Source organism: Crotalus tigris, unplaced genomic scaffold (assembly GCF_016545835.1).
Source record: "Crotalus tigris isolate CLP2741 ecotype Arizona unplaced genomic scaffold, ASM1654583v1 scf7180000018636.906410, whole genome shotgun sequence".
NCBI classification, from domain to species: domain Eukaryota; kingdom Metazoa; phylum Chordata; class Lepidosauria; order Squamata; family Viperidae; genus Crotalus; species Crotalus tigris.
In genome coordinates, this window is record NW_024097116.1 from 683,845 (window position 1) to 711,828 (window position 27,984).

Genomic DNA, 27,984 nt, shown 5'->3' on the forward strand with positions numbered 1-27,984 from the left:
CGAGCCACCCCAGAACTGTGTACTACTACAGTACAGCAGTGTCCAATCTTTCCGACTTTGCGGAACGGCGAGAGCAGTGGGGGTGGGCGGGTGGATATTTTCACGCAGAGAGCGGGCGAGCGTGCGCAGCTCCATTTACGCAAATGGAGCTGCGCGCCCGAACATGCTCGCCCGCCCTTTGCGCGGTCCGGGGACCCCGATTTATGCTAACGAGTTACTGGTTTCTTTTCTGTTAAATTACAGTAAATTGGCCTTATGGTTATTTTGACAAGATAAGTAATGGTTTCTATTATATAGTCCCAGAAATAAACTTCTTTTGATAAACTTTTCAAAGAGAACCAACAGTTTAAAAAAGGGAGGGGCCAAACAGATCTGAGCACTGATTCCAAATTATCAGGAAAATTTTGGGAGGCTTTCAAGAAAAGATCTTTTCTAGATGCTCTTCGCTGGCAATTTACAAACTAGAGAAAAACCTTTCCGAACTTAATTTCGTGTTTATGCTGCAGCGGAGCACCGAACCGGATCCCTGGCTGAGTAGAAGGCGGACTTGAGCGGAATAAACAACCGAAAGACAACTCATTTTCTCAAGAGGCGGTTTTAAATTGAGCGCTCGCTTTGTTATTGGTGCACAACCTGAAGAGTTCATGGCATTGATCGGGGAGAGAGCCTTGAAACCATGGTTAAAAAAAAAACAACACACAAAAAAAAACAAGCGGCTCAAGCGATTGGTCGAATCTTTGTTCAGAGCCGCTTGACGATTGGAGGAAAAAATCTTATGCGCGAACTGGTTGTGTTCTGTAAACCCCCTTTGATTGGCGGAGGCTGCGAGTTTTGAATTCTCGAGCGGCGGTTACGAGTCTCATTTTTGGAAGGAATTTTTGTATTGCTCGCCGATGGGCGAAGGTGTTGCTGGTGTCAAGAGGAGAGGTAGATGAAGATCGTTTTCCCGTAGGCCGCTATGGCGGAAAGAAAGCAGGGCATTGGACCAGCCGGGCTTCAGGAACCGTGCTCTCCGGAGCGGAGCAGTCGCTGGGCTGCCTCACCCGGCTGCGAAGATGGAAACGACGCCGTGTTGTCACTCAGCCACTTCTCCCGGCCGCCCTTCCTCAGTTTCGGCTCGGTCCGCGTCGGTACTTCGTGCGTTCGCCGTCTGGCCGTGGAGAACCCCAACGCGGAGCCTGTCCACGGGGCCGTCTACCGCCCGCCGCCCGCCTCCAAAGGCTTCACGGTGGAGCAGGACAGTTTCCTCCTTCAGGTGCTTTGGCAGGGGAGGGGCGGCTCTAAGGTGGCCGGCAACATCAAATGCTAGCGCTGCGGTCTAAGCCGGATGCGGAGGGATGTTAATGTTCATGTGGCAGCGGTAGTCTAAAAGATTGGCCGGTATGAAGAAACGTTTAAATGGCAATGGTAAATGTAGCAATACACTATGCCGGTATTTATAGGCTTTACTCCCTGAATTTCAATTGATCAGGGACGTTATGAAATAATCTTCAATTTATGGATAACGTCTGCTGATGCTGTCCCAAAAATCCTACTTATTTTTAAAGAATGTTGTAAGTTAATTTCTTGTTACTGTTTCTAGGCAAGTGGGAACCTTGGGATATGTTAATGGTTAATAAATATATAGCCTCCCCAAACGAGGCTCTTTCTATCTACTAGGATTATTTTTGGTAGAATATAAACGTAATGAACACTTTTTATATTAGGAGTTGCTAAAAGAATTTTCCAGCTTCCTTTTCCAAGCCGGGATAAAAATAAGACGCAAGGTAAGCTGCTGGTGGAAAGGAGGTGATCCATTTATTCCCCAAAGCTAAGAGGCTTGCTCTTGAGTGTAGGCGCCAGAGAAAATGGGTTCTTTGTTTTATAGCAGCGGTTCTCAACCTGTGGGTCGTGACCCCATTTGGGATCAAACGACCATTTCACGGGGGTCGCCAAACAGTGCAGTCCGCCATTTTTTTCCCTTTCCTTAGCTGTGCTACTCTTTTTATTCTATTGGCTTTTGAAAGCCAATAGAATAGACTCTCTTGAATAGAGTCTAATTCTATTGGCTTTCAAAAGCCAATAGGAATTGTCCAGGCTGTCTCTGCCCTGCTGAGCCCACCAAAAGTCCCATTCTGCAAATGGTGCTGCAAGTTGTTTGCAGCAAAGGCAAGCTGTCTGGAAGTTTCCACCCCTCCTTGCTGAGCAACTACTAAAAATGTAAGTAAAAGAGGGGTGGGAGGCCGGCAGGCGCAGAGAGGGTTGCTGGCGCGCGTGGGGCCCGGCGGGTGCCTTACCTCCCTTGAGCTGGGCCAGCTGGTGGCCCAGCCGGTGGTTGGCCTGCGCCATCTCTGCCACTTGCCAGTTATGCCTCGGCCAGCGCAGGGGGTGGCACCACGCATGCGCAGCGCTCCCAGGCAGGGAAAGTCCTTGACTTACGACCAGTTAGGTAGTCCTCGACTTATGACCAGTTGAGTAGTCCTCGACTTACAACCGGTTAGATAGTCCTTGACTTACAACCGGTTGGGTAGTCCTCGACTTACAACCGGTTGGGGGTCACGGCATTAAAAAGGTTGAGAACCACTGTTTTATAGGGGAATTGGTCCTTGGTAGGGGGCGAGGGTGTCTATGCGTTGGCTGGTTGCAGTGCTTGACTCTATCAAAATGTCAGTCTTAATTGTCCACCCTGGTGGCGTGCCTTTTGCTGTGTCTGGACAGCCTATTTGTGGGTATGGGGAAATGTGACTAGGTTCTTTGGTGAATTACTCTTGCCCAGGTGCTTGGTTTTGCTATTGTCAATTGACAGCAGAAGTACAATTTACCAATCTATTGCTACAATGTATTTCCCATAGTTTTCCATCTCAGTGAATCATGGATTGTGTTAATGACTAAGAGACAGCTGGGACAGTGAGAGAAATTTGGTGTAAAGAATATTCTGTGATTATTATTGATTATTAAAATAAAATACTTTCCACAAACTAAAGGCTAACATGAACATGATAATATATATAATGTCTATTTATGTAGTGTCAATTCATACGTACTATTCAATTTGGTGGAGGGGGTGCCTTCAAATTAATATTGACTCCTGGCCACTATTTGGACTACAATGCATATAGTTTTCTTGGCAAGATTTTGGAAGTTTACCATTGCCTTTTTCCTAGGCTGAATGAGAGTAATTGCTTCAAGTTGTCTTTGTACCTAAAGTGTGACTAGAATTCAGCAGAAGCTGGCTACAAAGGAGGTTTCTTTTTATTTTGTCCAATTTGCTTTGCCTATCAGGAGTCAATTGGCTTTAAGGACACATTCCAGAGAAGAAAGCTATTAAAAGGTGGGGTGGGGGCAACAGATCATGGGCTTTTTTAACTGCTATCACCCTCTTCACTAATGCATATATTGGCTGGTAGGTTATTTGAACTTTGGAGGCTTGTATATGTTAAGAGTTAAGTGTTTTTTAAGTAGGGTTTTTTGTGAACTGTAATGTTACAAATATTGTTTATAGAGCACAGTCTTGGTCTGAATTTATATGGGTACATGATATTATGAAAATATTAAATGTGACAAAGTTGTCAGAATCTTGTTTCAGAAGGTTTTTTATTTTTGGATTTGAGTGGCATATAAATTTCAAAAATAAAATATCTATTGTGATATTTTGTTGCTGCCTATAGATAAATATTATGCCATACTCACAAAATATATAAGCATGATTTTATACATTTTAAAGAGTTATATTTTAAACAGCTATAATTTGACGTTATATTTTGGGCTACACTATGGAAACCACAGTTCTGCTATTGAAAGCTCCTAAGTTTCAAAGCAAATATGGAGATTGTAAAAAAAGCAAAATTTGATCTACTACTAGTGATCCCTACTTTCCTGGAGAATGATACAATTAAATATACTCTTGGAATATAACTTTTAACATTCAAAGAAGCTAGGTTCATACAAGATTTTTAACTGGGCGTATTCTTCATGTATTTGTCACAGTTACTATGCCATCTTCCTGTTTCATTTTTTTTTTTTTTTTTTTTTTTTTTGCAGCCTGGAGAGAGGATCTATATATTAATAACATGGACACCACTAGAAGGCGGCAAAGTTCGAGAGCTCATAACTTTAATTATAAATGATGTTGTAAAACATCGAGCAGTTTTGCTGGGAAATGCTGAGCAGCCTATAACAAAGAAGGTAGGAAGCTCTTTAAAATCTTTCTTGTTCTGCTTATTAATAAAGTTAGTCTTTTGGCATACAGAATATCTATCTATGTAATAAGCTTTTCTGCATAAATTGTTGGCATGTTTGAAAGTGCAAAACCACATATCAGTGTAATTAAAGATGCAGAAATGTAATAGGCCTATGACCTTTATAATTATTTAAAATCTTCATAGCACTTATATCTATATTCCCATGCTGCCTTTGAAATTTTTAGTATATCTCCCTTGGTATCTTGAATTTCCCCCAACATTGGATTTTACAAAATGAAAAATGGGTATTGTAAATAAATATGCCAAAGAGATACACAAATAGTAGAGGTAAAATACTGCAATACTGATGCCGATTTTAAAAATGAGAATCAGTGTTCCTTTGTATTTACTTATAAATATGTCCCAGGCAGTATGAACTTTTAATTTCATAGGGAAAATAAGGAAAATGACCAAAAATATAATACTTGCCTATATATAAATAAATATTTATTTATTTATTTACTGTCATTTCAGAAAAATCTGTGGGATACTATTAAAAGAAGAATTCCTGTACAATCACGAAAAAGAGTGCCAGTCATTAAAAGTATTAATAAAACTTTTCAGATGTCTGAACAAACAGAGAAAAATAGAAGCCCTCTTCAGTCCTGTGAGAATCTGGAAGTGAGCTCAAACAGAATTTCACCTAATGGAAATTCCTTAGTCATTTCAGAACATAAGCTTTCTATTTCCCCTATTAATCCCATCAGTCAGAAAAACCAACATGTCATTTATACTCCCCTATCATCTACGTATTCTGTTCCAGAAGCACCAGCATGTCATAAGTTATTAAACAATATAACAGAAACCCCTACTGTTACAACTCTATATGACAATGTTTTGGAAAAAAAGAAAGTACACCAAGATAATGTTATTAACTCAGCAGAAATAAATGCAAGTTCTGTCTATACACCAGAACAATTGAATATATCTTTGAATCGTAGGAAGATTTTAAGTCCTGATTCTTTTATAAACAATAGTTACGAAGTTACGGAAGAACTTGATGCAGCTACAGCAATGCCTATTCTTTCACCTGATCAGTTTTTAAGAGAGAATCAAATAGTTACTCAGCCAAACCCAGAATGCAAACCAGTGTCCTTTACTTCAGATGTGAAATCATGTATATCAACAGCAAAATTTTCAAAACAGAAAGAAAAGATACAAGTTTCATTTTTCATCGAACCTCAACTTTCCACCAAAGCTCCCATTGATACAAATGAAAGAAATCCTACGACATGTTCTTATGATAAGATTGAACAAAATGTCAGATCCAAAACAAGTAATCAAGCTCACTGCCTTCAGAACAAAAAAAGGCCTTTGCTTTCTAGCACTGTTACCAAAACTAAACCCAATCCTGAGGGAAAAGAAACAAAGATGTTAAAACTAAAATCTAAAAAAAGTCTTTCTAATGCAATAGAGCATTGTATGGACATTATCCCTAGAGCTGCAAACCTGGACACATTGCCAAGACTTCCAGTTATAGAAAGTGTTTCAAATGAAACTAAGTGTATCAAAGATAAAGCTAGTTTCATTTATTTGGAATCATCTTCTCATAATCGTAAAAGAAAAAGTGGAGAATATTTAGAGGATGTTAAGAATGGAAGAGAAGAATATGCAGAAAATTTAGGAAGAAAAAGAACTCTGAAGTCCTGTGATGAAAATGGAAGCAAGAGTGATTTGAAATGCTCAGTTTCCAAATCTCAGAATGGAGATAAGCAAAAGACGAGAAGTGGTAATGTAATTTAATTTTGAATCGGTATTCTGTTAGAAAAATAATATTTTACGCAGCTCAGAGTGAAGCAATCTTTTGTTCTCATATTGTGATTGCAAAGTGATAGAACAGTTTACTTATATAAATTCTTATTCTTTTGCTTCAATTTCACATTTTGGATGATTGGGTTTTTTATTGTTTTCAGGTTCTGCATCTCAAAAATCTAAGAATTTTAAAAGAACAAAAAATATTGTTCCTGTTGCACAGTCTCAGCTGACTTTTGTGAAGCCTTTAAAAACAGGTAAACATAAATTCCTGGCATTTTGCATTTTGAAAGAAAGGATTTTTTAAAAAAAAAATAGTTAGAAATAATATTGGTAAAGTTTATCTAAAATACATTGGGTGAAATAGTAAAAATAGCAAAAGTTAGAATTATATGGTTTGCCTTTTCATTTTTGTACCACACCCTCTAATTTAGTCTTCAGGAAAAGCTGGCATGGGGTCTTGAAGGAAAAGCTGTTGGCTGGAGATGGTTGGTGCAAGAACAGAGAGGGCACCCCCACATCTCCATTTCAAACCCATTTTTTTAGTTTATTTTTTGTAATTTTGATCTGTTTTTATATTTATAACTGTTTGGATATTTGTATATTTTATCCCATTGTAAGCTGTTCAGAGTCACCTCAAACTGAGATAGCGCCAAATAAATTTAATAATATTATTTTCACAGGTTCAAATATACGAAGAATAGTTCTTTTTCAGGAAATATGTGGCATGAATTCAAATTTGTCTCATTAATCTAACAATTCATAACAAGTTTCATAGTCTTTAGTATGAATGGATGAGTTAATAAATTGTCACATATAATTAGCCTCCTTATTTCCTTGCTTAGATGGTAATTATAATATATGGAATTTAACTATTGCTCCTCTAGGTTCTATTAGTCATTTTACCATATATGGTGTTGCATAAGCTGTGCTTGCTATAATTTTCCTAACCCTTGATAAATGTTTATTTAAAAATATATGTGGCTATCCTTTTTATTTAACATGACACTGGGTTATACAAACAACAATAAAAACAAAATCCAACATAGTAAAATCCCAGTGTTTCTGGGCCTCTTATACGTCTCCACATATCCATAAAAAACCTTTCTGGGTTCCAACTTTAAACTATCTCAGACCTGAAAAAAGCTAGGTTTTCATGGCTGTTGAAAGACTAAGAAGACCTGTTATTTTAAGGGGGAATAGTTCCATGTTACTGATGCTGGGATTTTTTTGGGTGCTCATCCTCTGAACTCCATGAATGATGTGGCAAAGATCAAAAAAGTATCATGTAGTCGTGATTTAGACCACGCAGAGTGAGGGCTGACTTGGGAGAGTGAAAGGCAAACTCCTAGATATGCCGTTTTCAATCCAAGATGGCTAATTCCAGTTTACAATAATATATGTTCTTTTAAGTATAGACACAGTGTAGAACCTGATGAATTCTATATGTAGAATTATTGGTTGCATATACATATTGAACAAGAAAGCTAAGTATAATAAAAAAAGAGAATTTAAACAGAATTTGCCTCAGGTTTGAGAATTTATGGAGAAAAATGGACACTTGTGTGAAATCTTGAAACAACTGTTCCATTACAGTTGTTCATCTATTCTGTTATCTCATATTTTGTAGCACTGTACAAAACAATGGAAAGAGCCACTTCACAGAATTATTTAATATATGCAAATCAACATTTATCAGTATTAAAGCAGCCATGTCATTTGAAAGGCTTGGGCTGCTCCTTTGAAAGCTTGTCCCCACAACTTTTTATGCATTGCACTTGATCGTTGCCAAAAGACCGAGAAGCAATCAGTATTTGTATGTTCATTCAGACCTGCCTCACTTTATTGGAAGTTATAGCAGTGTTGTTTATTAATGTACATTCATATTCAAATAACTGGGATAACCTTCAAAGCAGTCACACTAAGTAGAAATGCCAGTGTAAGAGTTTATGTACTTCAAGAAATGTCCATTTCCAGTGTTTTGCCCAGCACTTCCTAGTCTTCATTTGCTGTTAGAAATTGAGCTTTGATATATTCTCTTTAGGTGATAAGTACTTCAGTGTTTCAGCAAAAACAATAATATGATTTTTAATTATTTTAAAAGATATTCCTAGGCATCCAATGCCTTTTGCGGCAAAGAATATGTTTTATGATGAGCAGTGGAAAGAAAAACAACAACGAGGTTTTACATGGTGGTTGAATTTTGTACTTACTCCTGATGACTTTACTCTGAAAACAGACATTTCACAAGGTAAAGCTGATCAATGGCATCTTAATATTTCAAGAGATAAGAGTAGTTGCAAAATATAAGAAATTAGCTGTCTATATGCATAAAAACTTTTCATTACAGTTTTTTCATGCATCTGCACATTTATTACAACCAGCTAGTAAAATAGTTGTGTAGTACCTGCTACTATTATCTGAAGTCAGCCTGGCAATCAGATTAAACCGTCTTTTCTCTTGGTTGCTGGACTTGCTTAAGATTTGATCACTTGTGCTCAGCATGTTTCAACCATCTGGCTACCCTTCTAATGACAATCTGATATTTCTTTCTTTTTTTTTTTTTTTTGAAAATTTTTATTTTTTTTAAAACATACAATCATTTATAAAAATACAATAAAATTTTAAAATAGAGAACCCCCCCCCCTTACCCTCCCTCCCACCCCCACCCCCCCTCCCTTCACTTCCCAGAGCAGAATACAGGGTTAAGAAAAAAAAAGAAAAAGAAAATTATAATAATTAAAAAAAAGAAAAAAAAAGAGAAAGAAAAAAAATATCATAATTAACCTTTAACTCCATAACTTATAAAACAATTCTCTATAATATTTGATATTCATTCATAAAATAAATAAAACTTTTTAATTCCATATTTTTTCTGAATATAATCTATCCACCTTCCCCATACAGTAATATATCTTTCTTGTGTATGATCCTTTAAATAAGCAGAAATTTTTGCCATTTCTGCAAAACTAGATACTTTAAATATCCATTCTTCTAAAGTAGGCAAAGAATCTTTCTTCCAATATAGACCTATTAGTAACCTTGCTGCAGTTAATAAATTCAACATCAATCAAAGTAGTTTCTTTTTCATTTAAGTCAACAAAAATACCAAGTAAAAATAGTTGAGGAGTAAACTTTATCTTCTTTCTAAAAATCTTTTGAATGTTCCACCAAATCATAATCCAAAAAGCCTTTACTTTTTTACAATTCCACCAAATATGAAAGTATGTCGCATCATTATTGCCACATCTCCAACATTTGGGCTGTATGTTGGAATACATACAAGATAATTTTTTAGGATCTAAATGCCATCTATAAAACATTTTATAAAAATTTTCTCTCAAATTTTGAGCTTGTGTAAATTTAACATTTCTTATCCAAATTATCTCCCATAAATCCAATGAGATCGGCTCCTGTATATTCTGAGCCCATTTAATCATACAATCTTTAACCAATTCTGTTTCCGAATCTAACTCTAATAAAACATTATATATTCTTTTTATATGAGCCGGACCTTGGTTTTTAATCTGAATAACCAATTGTCTATCTTCTAGTGTTATTCCCTCTTTCTTGTCTACAGTCCATCTATCCATTATTTGTAAATATTGAAACCATGACTGTAGAATATTTTGCTGCCTTAATACATCTAGGGATTTCAAATGCCAATTCAAACCAGAACAAATTAACAATTCTTTATATGAAATTTTATCAAAATTTGTCCCCTTAGAGGTTCCCTCAATTGCATGTCTGGGAATCCCCCAGATAGGTATTTTATAATTTAATCTATAATAATACTTCTTCCAAACACGAAGTAAGGCATTCCTCAAAATATGTGATTTAAAAGTCCGATCAACTTTCTTATTAAAAATTAAATATGCATGCCAACCATATATTAAATCCCAACCTTCCAAAAAAAGAATATCCATATTTGTTAAATTAAGCCAATCACTTAACCAAGTTAGGGCGGCTGCGTCATAATATAATTTCAAATTGGGTGCCTTAAGTCCCCCTCTTTCTCGAGCATCCTGTAATATCTTAAATTTAACCCTTGGTTTCTTCCCGGCCCATATAAAATTATTGATACCCTTTTGCCATTCCTCCAAATTTGCCTCTTTTTTAAGAATAGGTATCATCTGAAACAAAAAAAGAAACTTTGGTAGAACATTCATTTTTACAGCTGAAATTCTCCCCAACAATGACAATTGCAATTTTTTCCAATCTATTAAATCCTTTTGGACTTTTGCCCATAGTGGTTCATAATTGTTCTTGTACAATTTTCCATTTGAAGCAGTTAGATATACTCCCAAGTATTTAACCTTTTTTACCATCTGAAAACCTGTGGCTTTAATCAAACTTTCCCTTTCTTTAACTGACATATTCTTAGATAATATCTTAGTCTTATAATTATTAACTTTAAAACCAGAAACATTCCCATACTGTGTTATAAGTTCTAATAAACCATCAATCGCCTGATTCGGCTGTTCCAAAATTAAAACCAAATCATCCGCAAATGCCCGCAATTTATACTCATTCTTCCTTATCTTTACACCCTTAATTAACTTCGATTCCCGAATCTGAATCAATAAAATTTCCAATGTTAAAACAAATAACAATGGGGATAATGGACATCCTTGTCTTGTCCCTTTTTGAATATTAAAATTCTCAGTCAATCCCCCATTTACAACAATTTGTGCAGATTGCTGCTGATATATAGCTTTAAGTGCATGTAAAAAATTATCCCCAAAATTCATTTTCTCTACCAAAGAAAATAAAAATTGCCAGTCCAATTGATCAAAAGCTTTTTCAGCGTCCAAAAAGATAAAAGCCACAGGAATCTGATTATTCTTATCCAAGTACTCAATTAAGTTAATAATTTGTCTAACATTATGTTTCATATATCTCCCTGTTATAAATCCTGCTTGATCACTATGAATCAAGTCTTTCATAACCTGCATTAATCTATTTGCCAAAATTTTTGTAAAGATCTTATAATCAACATTCAATAATGAAATTGGCCTATAATTCTTAGGCTCTGTAAGATCCTGATCTTCCTTCGGAATCAGTGATATAAAAGCTCTTTTCCAAGAAGGAGGAACTTGCATACCCAACAAAATACTATTAAAGAGTTCCTTTAGTGGCTCTATCATTTCTTCAGATAAAATCTTATAATACCTAGAAGTCAGTCCATCTGTTCCAGGAGACTTTCCAACCTTTAACTGCTTAATAGCTAAGCCAATTTCCTCCACAGTAATTAAACTATTCATCCCATTTTGTTGTTCCTCTGAAAGTCTAGGAAAATGTACTGATTGGAAATATTTATCTATATCCAAACCCCTTATATTATCACTTGAATATAATTTTGTGTAAAAGTCCAAAAAGCTTTTTTTAATCAAATCTTGCTGAAAAACCTCAGTACCTTTATATTTTACTTTCTCTATAATTCTAGCTAGTGACAATCTGATATTTCTTAATAGGAATTTTACAGCCCCACAGATCTTTTCAGCATTTAGTAGCCATCTCCTTTACTGTGGTATGCATTGCTCTTAATTACCATTTTTCTTTCTGATCAGTCCCTAGTCTTCTCAGTTCTTCAACATTGCCTAAAGTAATGTCTTGTTTTCTTTTGTTTTTGGTTGAGTTTTGAGAATTGGATAGAAAGTAGCACAGGTAATCCTTGCTTAACAATTTCCTAGAGTTACTTAGGATCTGCTTTTAAAGTTCTGGTGGCCGTATGGGTGTGTGCGCGCGCGCGCACACACACACACACACAGCATGTGATCATATTTTGGGTATCTGGCAACTGGCTCACGTTTTCGGCTACCTGCAGCATCTTGCAGTCAACGTGGCTGCAATTTGGAGCATTTCTTTGCCAGTTTCTTCTGGTTTCCAGCAAAAATGCCAATTGATGAAAACACATTTGCTTAACGACCACCATATAAAGAATTTAAAATTGGTGTGATCATATAGTGACTCACTTAATGACCAGGAAATATCAGGAAAAGCACGTTAATCAAGGAAGTACATGAAATAATAATTTTTAAGATGAGATTGTGTAAGTGTTAAACACATACAACTATTTTCTCTTTATTAGTTAATACATCATGTCTCATCCTGGGAACAGAAACTTATAAATCTAGTGTTCCTAAAGCACCAACAAAAGAAGAAGCATCGTTAAGAGCATATACAACTCGATGCAAATTAAACAAACTTCGTAGGTCAGCTTGCCGTTTGTTCACCTGTGAGGAAATGGTGAAAGCAATAAAAAGGCTGGAGATTGAGATTGAAGCAAAACGCTTGCTAGTTCGAAAAGACCGACACCTTTGGAAGGATATTGGTAAGAATATAGTTGCATTTGGGGGGGGGGGGGTTGGCTTAAGAAAATTGATGGATAAACTGACCATGCCTCTGCTACTAATGTTATCATCAATATCTTTCTGTAACATTATTCAGAAATGCTTTCACTACATAATGATTTTGCCCCTGTCTTTCTTTCAGGAGAACGACAGAAAATCCTCAGCTGGATTTTATGTTACAATCCACTATGGTTGCGCATAGGCCTAGAAGTGAGTCTGTAATTTGTAATGATTATTCTGTAAGCAATATGCTATTTTGTGAAGTCTAATGATTATCATGTTACAAGGAACTGTTCAAGACCAGGATAAGATATCCTTTAATGCAAAATTCTTCTGGTTGGGAACGTAACGCTTAACACGAATAGGTATCAGTGGCCAAAACAAGTGAAGTATTTTGTGGCTCATTAAACTGATTTGCAGTAATAAGAACAGCTGCATTAACATAGTATGGTATATTGTTTTCTTCCTTTTCCATATTTTGTTCTATTGCTTCTTAAAAAATTCTGTGAAGATAAAACTTATAGGAATGCAGACTCAGCAAAATTAATGATATGTGTTTGCCAAATAGTTACAAAAATTTGAATGTCATCCTATTGCTAAAATAGTTTTATTCATATTTTGAATTATTTTCACCATTTTCTCTTTGTCAGACAATCTTTGGTGAACTGATTGCTTTGGAAAGTAACAGTGATGTAATGAGTTTAGCAGTATTTATACTTAATCGCTTGTTGTGGAACCCAGATATTGCAGCTGAATACAGACACCCAACTGTGCCTCACCTTTATCGAGACGGTAAAATTTTTCTTTGCTATTACATAAATGTATTTCAAAACTGAGAGCAAGTTTAGTATAGTGGTTAAAGGCACCAGGCTAGAGGCACCACTGGGAGATTATGAGTTTTAGTGCTGCCCTAGGCATGAAGCCAGCCAGGTGTCCTTGGGCCAATCATTTTCTATCCTTGTTGTTCGTCCATCGATTTCGATGAAGACCTTGACATCTTGTGGGTTATGGGCCATCAACGATGTGTCCATAGGTGGCTAATAAGACCGATGTTAGCACGGAATGTTCTGCCACATACTGAACAAAGAAATGTAGACACTGTTACTTCAGCATTTGCAGCTCTGGCTTTGCGGAGTGCTCGCTTTTCTTGTGCCAAGATTGTCCTTCTGTGTTCATATGTCTGGCAACCCTGGTACACCAAGGTGCGCCATGTCGGTCGATCATGCGCCAGAAGTTCCCAAGAGATGGTGTTAATATCCAGGGACTTAAGAGAGGCTTTCAGCGTGTCTTTGTATCGCTTCTTTTGTCCCCCGTGCGATCGCTTTCCTTAAGACAGCTCACCATAGAAGAGCTGTTTAGGGATGTGATGATCTGGCATCCTTACAACATGGCCTGCCCAACGCATCTGGGCTTTCATCAACAGAGTGTAAACTGATAATAGGCCTGCTCTGGAGAGGACATCTGTGTCTGGTATCTTATCCTGCCACCGGATCCTCAGAATTCTACGAAGGCAAGTCATGTGGAAGTAGTTCAGTTGCCTAACGTGCCTCCTGTACACTGTCCAGGTCTCACTAGCATACAATAGGGTAGTTAGCACTGCTGCCTGGTAAACTTTAAGCTTGGTAGCAAGACTTATTCCACGGCGGTCCCACACGTTAGTCTGCAATCTGCCAAATGCAGAACTTGCTTTGGCAATTCTACAGTTGACCTCGATGTCAATTGTCACTGCACGGGAGAGGGTACTACCAATATACATAAATTGGTCCACTGCTTGCAGCTTTTGTCCCTTTACTGTGATGGTAGGCTCTTGATATTGGGCTTTTGGAGCTGGCTGGTACATCACTTCAGTTTTCTTCGTGTTGATGAAGAGGCCAAAGTTGTCACAAGCGGCTGCGAATTTGGCTTGCATTTCCTGCTCCGATCCTGCATTAAGGGCACAGTCATCAGCAAAGAGGAGATCTCGTAGCACAGTTTCCTTTACCTTGGTGACAGCCTGAAGTCTTCGCAGGTTGAACAGTTTCCCATCGGTTCTGTACCTCAGATTAACTCCCACTGAGCTGTTCTGAAAGGCGTCTGACAGCATCCTAAGAAGAAGGAAATGGCAAACATTTCCAAAAATGATTAAAAAAAAATCCATGTAGGAATCCAGATTGACTGAAAACAACAAAGGTAAAAAAAAATAGAAGAAACATCTCTATATGCATCTCTATACTGCATTTATAGGTCATGAAGAGGCATTGTCCAAATTTACACTGAAAAAACTTCTACTACTGGTTTGCTTCCTTGATCGTGCCAAAGTGTCTCGAATTATTGAACACGACCCTTGCTTATTCTTCAAAAATGCAGAATTTAAGGTATTCTCACTTGTCTTGAATTATGTTTGCCTATAATCTGTATATATTTGTGTTTTTGAAAGACAAGCCATGCTAATTTCTTTAGAATATTTTTTGAATATAAGATTTTTTTTCAGGACTGATTAGAATTGAATCAGCAATGGGTTTATTACAAATTTTTGATCTACATGATATGTAACTAGCAGTTTTATTAATGATTGCAATTAATGTCCATAATATTAAAAACAAAGTATACAGCTAACAGTAATATTTATATTATAGTTCACTAACTTAGTACTCATTTATTATGTAGGATAGTAGCTCTATTGTATATGTGTACTGATTTTTTTTCCTCTTTATTTCTAGTCTAGTAAAGAAATATTACTAGCATTTTCCCGGGACTTTTTAAGTGGAGAAGGTGATCTTTCACGTCACCTTGGCTTCTTGGGTTTCCCTGTTAGCCACGTACAGACTCCGCTTGATGAATTTGACTTTGCAGTTACAAATCTAGCTACAGACTTACAATGTGGCATTCGTCTTGTGTAAGTTTTTGCTGAATTTTCTCATTACAATTACAAAAGTATGTTGCATGAAGAAATTAATTACTTTTTAATATGAAATATATGTATTTAAGGAGAACTTTAGAACTGCTGTCATCAGAGTGGACTCTTTCCAAAAAATTAAGAGTGCCTGCAATCAGCAGACTTCAGAAGATGCATAATGTTAAACTTGCTTTTGAGGTATTGAATGATTATGGAATTCAGTTGAAAGATGAACATGGTAAGTTCTAGAAAGTAACGGGGAAGTGGTATTTTACAAGTCTGTTGATATTGCTTTTCATCAATCAGTTTTATTGGTCTATAGGTTCAACCATTGACACAAAGGACATTGTAGATCGACATAGAGAGAAAACGTTTGCTTTGTTATGGAAAATAGTGTTCGCTTTTCAGGTACTGCATAATCATTGGTTTAATTTATCTTTAGAGCATAAAATAAAGTTATTCTCTTGCTTCAGAATTTCAGCAAACAATGGTCTGAGCGTGATACTATGGTATTACTTTGTTTCGTGCATAAAGCCATTGTGTAAAAGTAGATGTGCAGTATTCAATTTCAGAAAAAAAAAAATCAAAATAGATGACAACACCAATAAGAATATATTTATTAACATTTGGAGAGCTTTCATTGAAAGCTGTCGTACAGAGTAGCAGCTATGGATATTAAGATTTGCAACCTTTAAAATATATACAGAAATTATTAAGAAATTGATTATTATCATTATTTAGTTTAATTTTTAATTTTCATAATCATTTTTCAGCACTGTGTGCAGCCATGTCTTATGACCATATGGTAGCTGCATAATTCCAAGAAAAAAACCAGTTGCTTTAAAGCATTACAGGTAGAGTTTACGGTAGCGTTATTTCACATTTCGGAACATCTTTTTAGAATTGAGAGCAAAGCACTACAGAGTCCTAAATAGTTTATTTTAAATAATTTAGGCTTATATACATAGCTATATGGGACTGATTTCCTAGATTAAGACATTATTTTCACAGTCCCTCTGAATTATTAGAACTTTCTCTGGACTGTTCACAATCTGAACAAACTCAACAGTTTTGAAAATGTGTAATATCCTACACTTTACCTGTTGCCATTTTAGTTTTTGATAATTTCTGTCTTAGCAATTTGTTCAGAGTTGGTATGTTTTAACATCTTTTACTCAGAATGATTTTTAAAATTTCATCAATAATACTCTCAGTTTAATTATTTCACTGTATAAAGAATGTGTTATGAATATAATGGTGGTTGGATCTTATTTAGGTGAATATTTCTCTTGACGTGGATCAGCTAAAAGCAGAAATTGCTTTCTTAAAAAAATTGCAAGTTACAAAATTAAAAAGACCTGATCTGGAATCTGTCAGCAACATGGGAAATGACATCAGCAGGTCTTATTCGTATGACAGCTATGGTGACAATGTAAAACTGCTGATGGATTGGGTGAATGTTGTCTGTGGATTTTACAACATTAAGGTAAATAATTATTTCTTAAACAATTTCACAAAGCAGACTGTTCTGAATATGATAGTTATTAAACTTGATCAAATGTAATAATAATATTAATAATAAATAAAAATGAATTGAAACGTTGAGACAAGTGTATTTATGTTTTGATTATATATTTGTTATATGGATAATATTGCTGCAGTGAAAACTACAATATTAAAGCAAGAGTTGATATGATTTATTTATAATAGTATAGCATTTGCTACTGTCCTGTCTCTTCTTGGTACAGTTCTTTGATGCTAAATTGCATCATGGAAATAATTGCTTACTGATGGAGTATCATGATGATGATGATTTATAGCAACTTATGGCACAAAAAAAGGTACAAACATAATGGCCTGGCAGTATGATTGTGCTTAACATATAAAAGATAGTACTGTATGTTATTCCAAAGTATATTGCATATTGTTTGATTAACAATTACTTTGGTTAAGAAATTATGTGACACTGATTCCTTTTAAACTCACTAAATTTTCTACTAGTCAGTGTTATGCTAAGTCAACTATTTAATTTGATGTTAAATATTTAAATACGTTTATATTATGGTCATATATTCCTCTGTTTTAGTTTCAACAATTTGTAACACTAAAGATAAATCATGTGCTGAAATCTTTAAATAAGAACAGAGCTTAAATACAAACTTGTTGATGCTTCAGGTTAGTTTAGTAAAAGTGAAGGATGAGATCTGTCTCAAAATGTGTGCTTTTTTTTTTTTTTTACAAAACCACTGCAGAATGTTTGTGTCATCTAATTGTTGTGGAATAATACTCTCTCAGAGTAATATTCTATAGAGTAAGGATTTCCAAACTATTTGGCATCATATTTTCTTTTGGTTTTTTTATGTTTTATGTTTATATGTATGCAAAAGTATTTGGATACATTTTTCTTGTAACAAAAAAAAGAAAATGTAATTTAACATAAAATAATAGAAGTAAAATGAATTTGCTGACCTAGTCCCCACCTTTCCGCCACAATTTACTACTCATAGAGCCTTGTTTCTTTCTTTCCTATCAGCCTACTTGTCTCCCAATCTTAAACTGACTTAAAAAAAACTCACTTTAGGCTACTACATAAGAAAATGTAGACTTCTACATGTTGCCTTTTTAAAATAAGAGATATTTGTGAAAAAGAAAAAATCCAGAGGAATAGGTCCTAATCTCAGAATTAATGCTTTAGAACTGTTTTAACATAGATTTATTTACAGATTTATAGATTTAGATTTTTACAGCGATCACAGAGTTACCACTGGGAGCAACAATTGCTTTTTAATTTCCTTTATTCTAGGTGGAAAATTTCACAGTGTCCTTTTCAGATGGAAGAGTATTATGTTATTTGATTCATCATTATCACCCATGTTATGTGCCTTTGGAGGCTGTATGTAAACGCACTACTCAAACAGTAGAATGTACCAGAAATGGCACTCTTGGGCTGAATTCCTCTTCTGAGTCTGATGCTTCTCTAAATCTAATAAATGAAACTTTTGATCAAAGTGAGTTCATTAAAAATACAGCTGGCTTCAAAGCAGGTTGAAATTATGAGTTACTATTATTTCTGGTTTAATATATTTCATTTTTCATGTTTTTGCTTACAAAGCTATTAGTACTTCAGTGCTTTATAAAGAACTTCTTGACAATGAAAAGAGGAATTTTCAACTGATCAATGCTGCAGTTTCTGATCTGGGAGGTATTCCAGCTATGATTCAGTATTCAGACATGTCTAATACAATACCTGATGAGAAGGTAATCAGTCAGGTCATTAAAATTCAAAGTTGTTTTGTTTCCTCACAACCTAGTAAGTTTCTGTTTGTATGTTCTCTCTTTTTAGGTAGTCATTACTTATGTGTCATTTCTGTGTTCAAGACTTATAAGTCTTTCTAAAGAGATTCGAGCAGCTCTGTTGATTCAATCTGCTTGGAGAAAATACAGATTGAAAATAAAACTTGCTGAGGTATTCAGTTGCTTTCTATTTTGTTCTTTATTGTCTATTCAGACTACTGCTATTGGAAGAAAAGAGAATTGTCTATATTTTTTTTTTCCCAGACCAGGAAGCAAACATCTAATGCAGTAGTTGTAATTCAAAAGCACTGGAGAAGATATTTGGCTGTACTGGAACTTCAGAAATTAAAAAAAGCAACGCAAGAAGAAACTGAAAGAATTGCAATGCAGGTATAATGGACTTTGTATAAGTCAAAATAAATCAATTTTTACTTAAGATGGTTAAGAGGTGTAGTTTTTATTCGTGAAGTATCAGATTTCAAGTTCAAATAAATAAAGGTTTCACTGGGAGAATATTTGTTGGTCTTCATATTTTATTTTTTAAAAAAACCCTGAACAAGCAAATGCATAACTTGTGTTCTCTTCTTGTTATTCAGAGATGGCAAGAGGCTGTAATTGTCCTTCAAGCTTGGTACAGAATGAAGAGAGAGAGGCGGCGGTTTTTAAAGATGTCTGGAGCTGCATCTGTCATTCAAATACACTATCGTGCACATAGAGAACAAATGTTTCAGAGACAGAGGTTTTTGCAAATCCAAAAGGCAACTTTGTGTTTGCAAGCAGGCTACAGGGGTTTTAAAATTCGAAGAATGCTAAGACACCAACACATGGCTGCTACAAAAATCCAGGCTATGTACAGGGCTCATGCTGCTAGAATGAAATATCAAAGTTTGATTCAAGCGTCCATCGTGATTCAAAGATGGTACAGGACTTCTAAAAGTGGATCCAAAATAAGAAAAAAATTTCAGAAAACAAAGGCAGCTGTGATTTCCTTACAGGCAGTTTTGCGTGGTCAGCAAGTGAGAAAATGGCTTCAGAGGCAACATGTTGCTGCAATTACTATACAGTCTGCCTACAGAAAATATAAAGCTATGAAAAGATTCAGAATGGTGAGACATGCTGCTCTTACTATACAGCAGCATTATCGGGCTCACATCTCAAGTAAAAAACAGCAACAGGAATATATTGTTCTTCGCAACAGCACCCTGTTATTCCAGGCAACTTGGAGAGGAACTATTGTGAGGAAGCAAATAGAAAGACAGCATCAGGCTGCAGTGACTATTCAGTCCTATTACAGGATGCATGAGAATCAAGTTAAGTTTAAATATCTCAGGGATGCTGCAGTTACAATTCAGAGATGGTATCGTGCTATTATGCAAGTCCGTAATGCACAACAAAAATATCTTGCTTTAAAGGAAGCAGCTGTTAAAATGCAGGCAATTTACCGAGGTTTGAGAGAAAGGCGAAAAATCCAGCGCATGAACCAAGCAGCTATTTGTATCCAAGCCATGTTTAAAATGCATCGGAGTAATGTTCAATATAGGGCCCTGAAAAGGTCAGCTACTATAATTCAAGCACGATACAGAGCTTTCTGCAGAGGCCAGAAAGATCGGAAAAAATATCTGGCACTTAGAAAGTCATCTCTTATTCTTCAAGCAGCCTACAGAGGCATGAAAATTAGACAGGAATTGAGAAGTAGGCACCAGTGCATACTAGTTATTCAGTCATATTATCGAATGTACAGAGAACGGAAAGCTTATTTAAAGTTAGTTGCAGCAACAAAAGTGATTCAGCGTTGGTATCGTGCTTCCAGAGATAAAAATGCTCAGATACAAATGCTCAGATACAAATACAAAATGATGAAGATTTCTGCTCTCCAAATCCAGGCTGCTTTCCGAGGTATGAAAATTAGAGTCCTTTTAAAAAAGATGCACATGGCTGCCATCATCATTCAAAGAAATGTTAAAGCTTTTGTTCAGAGGCGTAAATTTATTTTTCTTAAATCAGCCGTTGTGACAATTCAGAGAAGGTATCGAGCAAAACGGCAACGCGAGAAGTTCCTTCATTTACGCAGAGCCGTGATTGTAATACAGTCTACCATCAGAGGCCTGCTTGTTAGGAGATACGTAAAGCAAATGCATCTGGCTGCTGCAGTTATCCAGGCAACCTTTCGGATGCACATAGCCTACACTCAATACAGAACTGTGAAGTCTGCTTGTGTTGTAATACAGCAACATTGTAGGGCATACCGAAAAGGCAAGCAAGCCAGAGCTTTGTACTTAAAGCAGCGTCGCTCTGCTTTAATTCTTCAGGCAGCTTACAGAGGAATGAAAGTGAGGCATGTGTTAAAGAAAAAACACGAAGCTGCAGTAGTCATACAAAGTAACTATAGAAAACACAGGCAATGGAAGTCCTACAGAAATATTCAGTGGGCAGTCAGACTCATCCAGGAGAGAGTCAGAGCCAACCAAGAGAGCAAAATTGCAGTCCAGCAATATTCTTCCATCAAGAAAGCTGCCATCTGCATTCAGAAAGCTTTTCGCAGGATGAAGGCAAGAAACCAAAAAAGGCAGGAAGCTGCTATCTTGCTTCAGCGGAACTTTAAAATGCAAAGAGCACATAAAAATTACATTACCTTAAAAGCGGCTGCTATATCTCTTCAGAGAAGGTATAGGGCATTGTTTGTGATGAGAAGACAAGCTAAAGAATATGCTTCTGTTCGTGCAAAAATTATTTGTGTGCAGTCTTTCTATAGAGGTTTTAAAATACGGAAAGAAGTCAAACGCCAGCATTTAGCAGCAACAGTCATTCAGGCAACATTTAGAATGTATAAAGTTAAACTAGCTTATCAGAAACTGAGATATGCTACTGTTACCATGCAGAAGTACTATCGATCAAAGGAAAAACATCAAAATACACATCAGACAATTCAGAAATCTATAATAAATCAGGTCACTTGCAGAGGAACAAAAATACAGCCAGAACTGGACACCATGCATGTTTCGGCAATTATCATCCAATCTGTTTATCGGATGTATGTACAGCAAAAACATTACAAATTGATATGCTGGGCTGTGATAATTATTCAATCTGCCTATCGTGGAATGGTAGCACGCAAGATAGCAAAGAAAATGCATGCAGCAAGAAACAGACAGTTGTGTCCTACAGCTGTGAATTGTAGAACTGAAGCTATTGAATCAAAGAGTCAGCGCCAGACAAATGAAGCCACAGAACAATACCAGAAATATTGGAAAGCTGCAGTTTTGATACAACAACATTATAGATTTTACCTGACTACGAAACATCATTCAATGGTTTATTTACTAACACATAAGAGTATAATTCTTTTGCAAGCTACAGTGAGAGGTTTCATTGAACGACAAAGGTTTTCCAGAATGAAAAGAAGTACGATAAAAATACAGGTATTTAAAAAAATCAGTTTTCCCCAGCATTCATTGCTGCCAGAATAAGCTTGAATTAAATATCGTTTGATACAATTTAACTACAAATTAAAAGCAAAATTATTTAAGTCCAGTACCTTTAAGATATGGAATATCTTTTTATAGCTGTCCCTCACCTATGTTAGGCTGCTGCTTTCATAATTTCATATTATGAGGCCATGAGCTCAAGTTCCATTTATATCCCTTTAAAACAGAGATGGTATCGAGGAAACTGGCAAAGGAGGAAATACCTGCAATATCGTAAGAAAATTATTATAATACAAAGAATGGTGAGGAGATGGATTAGCCGCAGAACTATAAATACAGTTGGAATTCCAAAAGACATAAACCCTCAAATTGTTAGCGCTGGAGTAACTAAGTTTCAGGTAAGTAAATTTCCAGAAAAATTATGCAGATTAGGAACATGCATAAAAGACAAAGTTTGTTTCAAAGCCAAATATTTTATTTGGGATTTTTTTTTCTTGGGCATGCAGTGATCCTGGTAAAAGAAATCGAATCAGCTTGTAATGAAGTTTCTGTTGTTCATGACTTAATTGTGGATATTTGGGATATCCACATTTAAATATTACCATCTTGTAGGACTTTAGAATTATACCTTTTTTATAGCAGCTCCTCCCTTCTGAGATCTGACAGGCCCCCTCGGGTCTTATTCTTCCAGAAAGTACGTAAAACCTGGCTCCCAGGCAATGGAATAGGGCAAGCCCAAGGTGGGCTGAGAATCTCTGCATAAAAGAAATGTGGCTGAGGCACAGGGTTTTTCTATTTTTATTGTTGGTTTTTATAATTGTTTATATTGCTTTATTGTTTGTAAGCTGTGCAGAGTTTTACGATGGACAGCTATATGAATATTTTTTTTTAAAAAAGTCAAACTTGCTCATTCTGCTTCAGATCAACTGACTCTAAAAACTCGCAAATGTGAAAACAATGATTTTTCTCTAGGATATTCTGTGAACTAGATCTAAAATCTTTTATATTGCTCAATGATTATCTGGGAATGTTTAATGAATAGCCCATTATCTAAAACTTTCCATTTATGAATTTTCATTGAATGATTTGAGAAAAAAAATTCTTTTTGGAGAAAAACAATGTTACCTGAAAAAAGTAGAGGAATTTATTTTTAAATAATAAAGCTACATTATTGGAAGTTTCTGCCACTTCTTTTATTCCTTAAACATGCAATTTTCCACTCTCCCCTTACAAGGCACTGTGGAGAGGATATTCTTGGAGAAAGAAGACTGATACTCCAGAAACCAGATCTCTGCGAGACAGTTTGATCATTGCCAATAAAGAAAGTAAAGAAGAGAAGAAGCTGTGCAATAGAACTTCAGTTGCTATTGATTATCTTCTTAGATATAAACATTTTTCTTACATTCTGACAGCTCTAAAGGATCTGGGTTAGTAATTTGATTCAAGGGCAGTCTTTATTTTTAAATATCAGTATACAAACATTCTTCTAAGTACAAAGTTAAACACCCCTTTGTTTGAAAAACGGACAAAACTAACTAAAAATTAGTTATTTTACCTGTTATTACTTTAGCCTTTAGAAGCATTGGTATCTTAAATGAAAGAGAACAGAAAGAGAGCGATACCTAGGTCAAAATTAAATACGTGTCTGAAAGAAATATTATTTCACCACTGGGTTACTCTATACATAGGGCAATTTTGATTCATATGTATGGAGGGAGTATGATGATTTGATGACTTATCTTGCCCTGTTGGTTGTTTCCTGATTATCGTCCACATGTAAGGCTGAAATTTGTGCAGTTGAGAGTTCCTCACAGTTTAAATAATGGTATGACTGGCAATGTAAAATGCAGTAATTCTTAAGTTCTAAATTATGATGCCTTTGAATGTTGTGAGCTCTGAGCCTAAGTTGCAGTAAATAGAATATCATAGGACTAGACCAGGCATGTCAAACTGCTGGCCCATGGGCCGGATGCATCATATTGAAACCACGCCCATCCCATTGCCAGCAATGGGGAAAAAGTCGCCTGATGTGTGACGTCGCGAATTTGACATGCCTGGACTAGACTAAGAGTTGATGTAAACACATACAATCAATTCTTCTGTTGTTCCAGTTGTATAAGGAATGGATTGGTCATTATATTTATTTCTACAATATATTTAGGTATTAGTTTGAAAAGATGTTAATATTTTTCCTGTTTTTCCTCTTGTCAGAGGTTGTAACTAGATTGTCTCCTGTTTGCTGTGAAAATATGGCCCAAACTAAAGCAGTCTGCACTATTTTTACTTTGATACGGAGCTGCAATAGAAGTGTCCCTAGCATGGATGTTATTAAATATTCTGTCCAAGTCTTGCTTAATTTATCAAAGGTATTTATATATTTTCATGTTTGTTGAAATTAAGCTGTTTTTTATTTTTCTGTAAGTTTATATCAATAAACTTACAAAATAATAATAACATTAGTTATTATTTTCTCATTTTTAATAAGTGCCAGAATTTAAATTTCAAGTTATATTGCAAATGAGAGCTAAACTCATTTACACTATTGAAGTCTATTTCAAGTTTAATTTAATGCAGTTATAAGCCGCATTCATGTTGTGAAAAGTACCAGTGATATTGGTTTTCAAAAAAAAATATCAGTCTGATTAGCGTTTCACATAATGTGCCATGATTCATATTGCAAAAAAAATACTCATTGTTCTTGTATCAGTCTGCCAAATAATCAAAAAGTATTTGAACAAAACACTTCATTTAAAAAAAAATAGGGAAAGTAAATTTTAAATTAAGGTCTAAGCATATTAGTTAATCCCACATAGCTACTGGAACTGCTTATGAAATAATTTGTGATAATGTACCTTTAGCGAGCTTTGATTGAATTCAGTATTTGGAAAAAATATATATTTGCAGATGATGAAAAAGTACCATCTAGAAACATTGTTGCTGTTCCCTATACTGGCAAGATATGGTTTGGAAAAACTGTATTTTGAGAGAAAGTTAAGAAAAGAAAGCCCTGGTTAGGCATTAGAAAAAAAAATGAATTTCATTAGGCAATTAAAAAAAAATCTTCAGGTTGATTTTCAAAACATTTAAGTAGTAAGACATTTATATGTCATAGAGGTCGGGGAGAGCAAGGTCTTATTTTTGCTAGTAAAAGAAGACATCTCTCCCCTCAATTCATAAGTTATAGTCAATTCTATTATAATAGTCATTGTTCTGCCTAAGTACAATCTTTTAATCTAGAATTAAGATATTTGCTAAAATAAAGTTAGCTTATTCTGCTTATATTATTCACATTTACTAACAAATAGACAAGAATGAGTTTATTTGTACCTTTGTATTGATGCTGTAAATCATTGGCATTTATTTGTCATTCTGCACTTCCAATAATGGTTTCACAAATGAACAATCCTAGGATTTTTGAGAATTAACTTACAACTCTTTTCATCTATTTAGTATGAAAGAACTACTGATGCTGTTTATTCGGTGGAAAATTCAGTAGGAACATTGTTGGATTTACTTCAGATGTACCGGGAAAGAGCTGGGGACAAAACTTCAGAAAAAAGTGGTAGTATTTTTACCAAGACATGTTGCTTATTTGCTCATCTCTCAAAGGACTCAAGAAGAGCTTCTGTAAGTTTTATTTGTTAACTTTTTGTGTCTTCATTATGTAGGAATTGCCAAAGTATATATTGAAATATAAATATATTCAAAAATTGGAATGCAAATTCTTTTTCTTGGTTGGGCCTGCATGCCAAAAAATAGCTAGGACTAGCCTTTGGGTTCAGATGTAGAAACTAGTAGTTGGAGGTAGCAGTGCAGTTGCTGGAGGTTTTTTAAAACAGACATAACAGTATTTTAGAATGAAATAGTGAGCAAATATTGAGCTCTTCCACTAAAATTGGTTGTTTTAAACTAAAATGTATTTTATGAATTGCCAAAATAATGTAAGAAGTTCACTATGCTATTATTATTTCATATATATATATATATATATATATATATATATATATATATATATATATATATATATATATATATATATATATCTCCAACTAACACTTGTTTTTATTACAATTGGGATTTGCAACTTGGTTGTTAAATGAAGCAGCTAATAAGTGACTGCTTATGGTCTTCAGCTTTCCTTTGCTTTCAGACCTGTGAAGGTTGTAAATGTGAGGGCTAGTTGCAAAGCTATTTTCATCATGATTATAACTGTTCAGTCACTATATGTGACCTACTATATAGTTAAAGGCAAATCTTGGATATTAGATTCTAAAATGGGATTTTCTTCTCTTAGTTATGCTGACAAATTTTAAATATGCTAAGGAAGATAGGAATTTGCTTCTTTGGGGTATATATTTGAAAGTAGACAATTTCTACTGATGTTTGCCTTTTAGTATGTAGATTATAAATCAGGTTGACTGGATCCCAAACGTTTAACAGTCTTTAAAAGTAGAACTTAGTTCAAAAAATTCATAATTGGTAGACCATACTACTTTGAAAAATTACTAGCTCTTCCTATTCTACAATTATGTGTTTTAATAAAATATGTCTTATTTTAAGTGTTTGAATTTGTTTTTTTCTATAGAGTGAATCCTGAATTTTGTATGCTATAGCCTGAGACTAGCTTTAAAATGAAGTACTTGGTGTAAATGAGGCATACTGAGATAGAAAGAACATCAAACTGGTCCAATTGAAAATTTGAAAGGCTTTTCAAAGATATACAGTTGTGAGGTTTCATTGAACAAATACTATATTTTAATAATAGTTGCTTATTTTTTAGGAGATTCGAAACAATCATAAAGTAGTTGCTAGCCTTCGGAGATTATTTAAACTAACAGCCCGTAAACATCAAATGGATGTCCAAAGAATGCTTGCCAAACAAAAATTAGATGCCTACATAAATGGACAGAGCTCCATTCCTGTAAAAGTAAAAATAATTTCAAGGTAAGTCTGAATTGTTGTAACTTTTAATTTTCTATTTCAAATTATACTTTTATTTTTATGGATTTCTTTTTCATCTTGTAGGCAGAGGCCAGATTGGGATTTAAGGAAAGATAATATAAGAGAGATTGTTGATCCATTGCAAGCCATTGAGATGGTAATGAACACACTTGGAATTTCTTGCAATTAAAACATGAAAGAGTTTATCATTATGACAGTTTCAGAAAAATTGGACTGGACTTCTTGTATCTATGTACACATTATGCAGCTGTTTTATAAAGCTTGTTTATCAATGTTGGAACTCAACTGTCAGTTAAACTAAACTTTTTATTGATATTTATCTGATGAATTAATAAAATCTCAAATGTTACTTTTATATAATTTAGAGCTACTGTGTACAATATAATAAGATTATTTTATACAATCAAACTGAAAGACTAAGGTTGTTAGTTAATGTAAAGTGTATATCTTTTGCTTTAGAGAGAAATTTGAAACAAATACAGCTTAATAGCATAAAATCAGCATGTAAAAGTTGTTTAAGGCTGAGCGTTGCTCTATGGGAAATTGCATTCTAAAGGACTGAACAAGGTTATTGAAAGACAACACTAGAAAAAAATATTTTGCGCTAACTTAAGTTCTCATAGTATTACTTCCCTTATACTGAATATTTTTTTCCTTGTGACACATTAAAAATATTTTTTTACATTTTGTTTTTACTTAATAAAATTATTTTCTGGTTTACGAATGGAAAATAGCTTTTCTTTTTGATCCCGACAATGGACAAATGGCTACAAAAGTTGATGGAGTTAGCAGAGTTGGCTAAATTGACTGCTTTGATCAAAGAAAAAAATGCAAATACTTTTATTTCTATTTGGAAACTGCTTCTGGACTTTGTGCTTGAGGTGGAAAAAAATGAAACTTTGATTTTGGGTTTTACCAGTTAGACAGAAATGGCTAGTTTAAACTATTATGTAAAAGTAAAAAAATGAGACTTGATGTTAATGCCTTATTCTATGGAACCAAAGAGAGTCAGAAGTCAATCCTTTTTTTTTTTTTTTACTTTTCTTTTCCCTTCCCTCCTCCCTATTTTTCCTACTATTTGCTTTTGTATTTTTTGTACATTA

At 35.0% G+C, this 27,984-nt stretch overlaps 1 protein-coding gene across 1 annotated transcript; it reads left to right on the plus strand.

The window, feature by feature from the left end:
• The first annotated feature begins 144 nt into the window (after nucleotides 1-144).
• Nucleotides 145-27,979, plus strand: ASPM (assembly factor for spindle microtubules). The gene is made up of 24 exons (XM_039355215.1): nucleotides 145-1,255; nucleotides 4,021-4,164; nucleotides 4,695-5,949; nucleotides 6,134-6,229; nucleotides 8,077-8,223; nucleotides 12,064-12,306; nucleotides 12,468-12,535; nucleotides 12,976-13,117; nucleotides 14,549-14,679; nucleotides 15,025-15,200; nucleotides 15,293-15,438; nucleotides 15,523-15,608; nucleotides 16,477-16,686; nucleotides 18,004-18,208; nucleotides 18,313-18,458; nucleotides 18,544-18,666; nucleotides 18,759-18,884; nucleotides 19,091-21,913; nucleotides 22,147-22,317; nucleotides 23,154-23,346; nucleotides 24,131-24,285; nucleotides 25,370-25,546; nucleotides 26,700-26,863; nucleotides 26,945-27,979. Exons 1-24 carry the CDS (start codon nucleotides 959-961, stop codon nucleotides 27,048-27,050), a joined length of 7,530 nt encoding a protein of 2,509 aa, XP_039211149.1. The 5' UTR covers nucleotides 145-958; the 3' UTR covers nucleotides 27,051-27,979.
• Nucleotides 27,980-27,984: the final 5 nt, after the last annotated feature.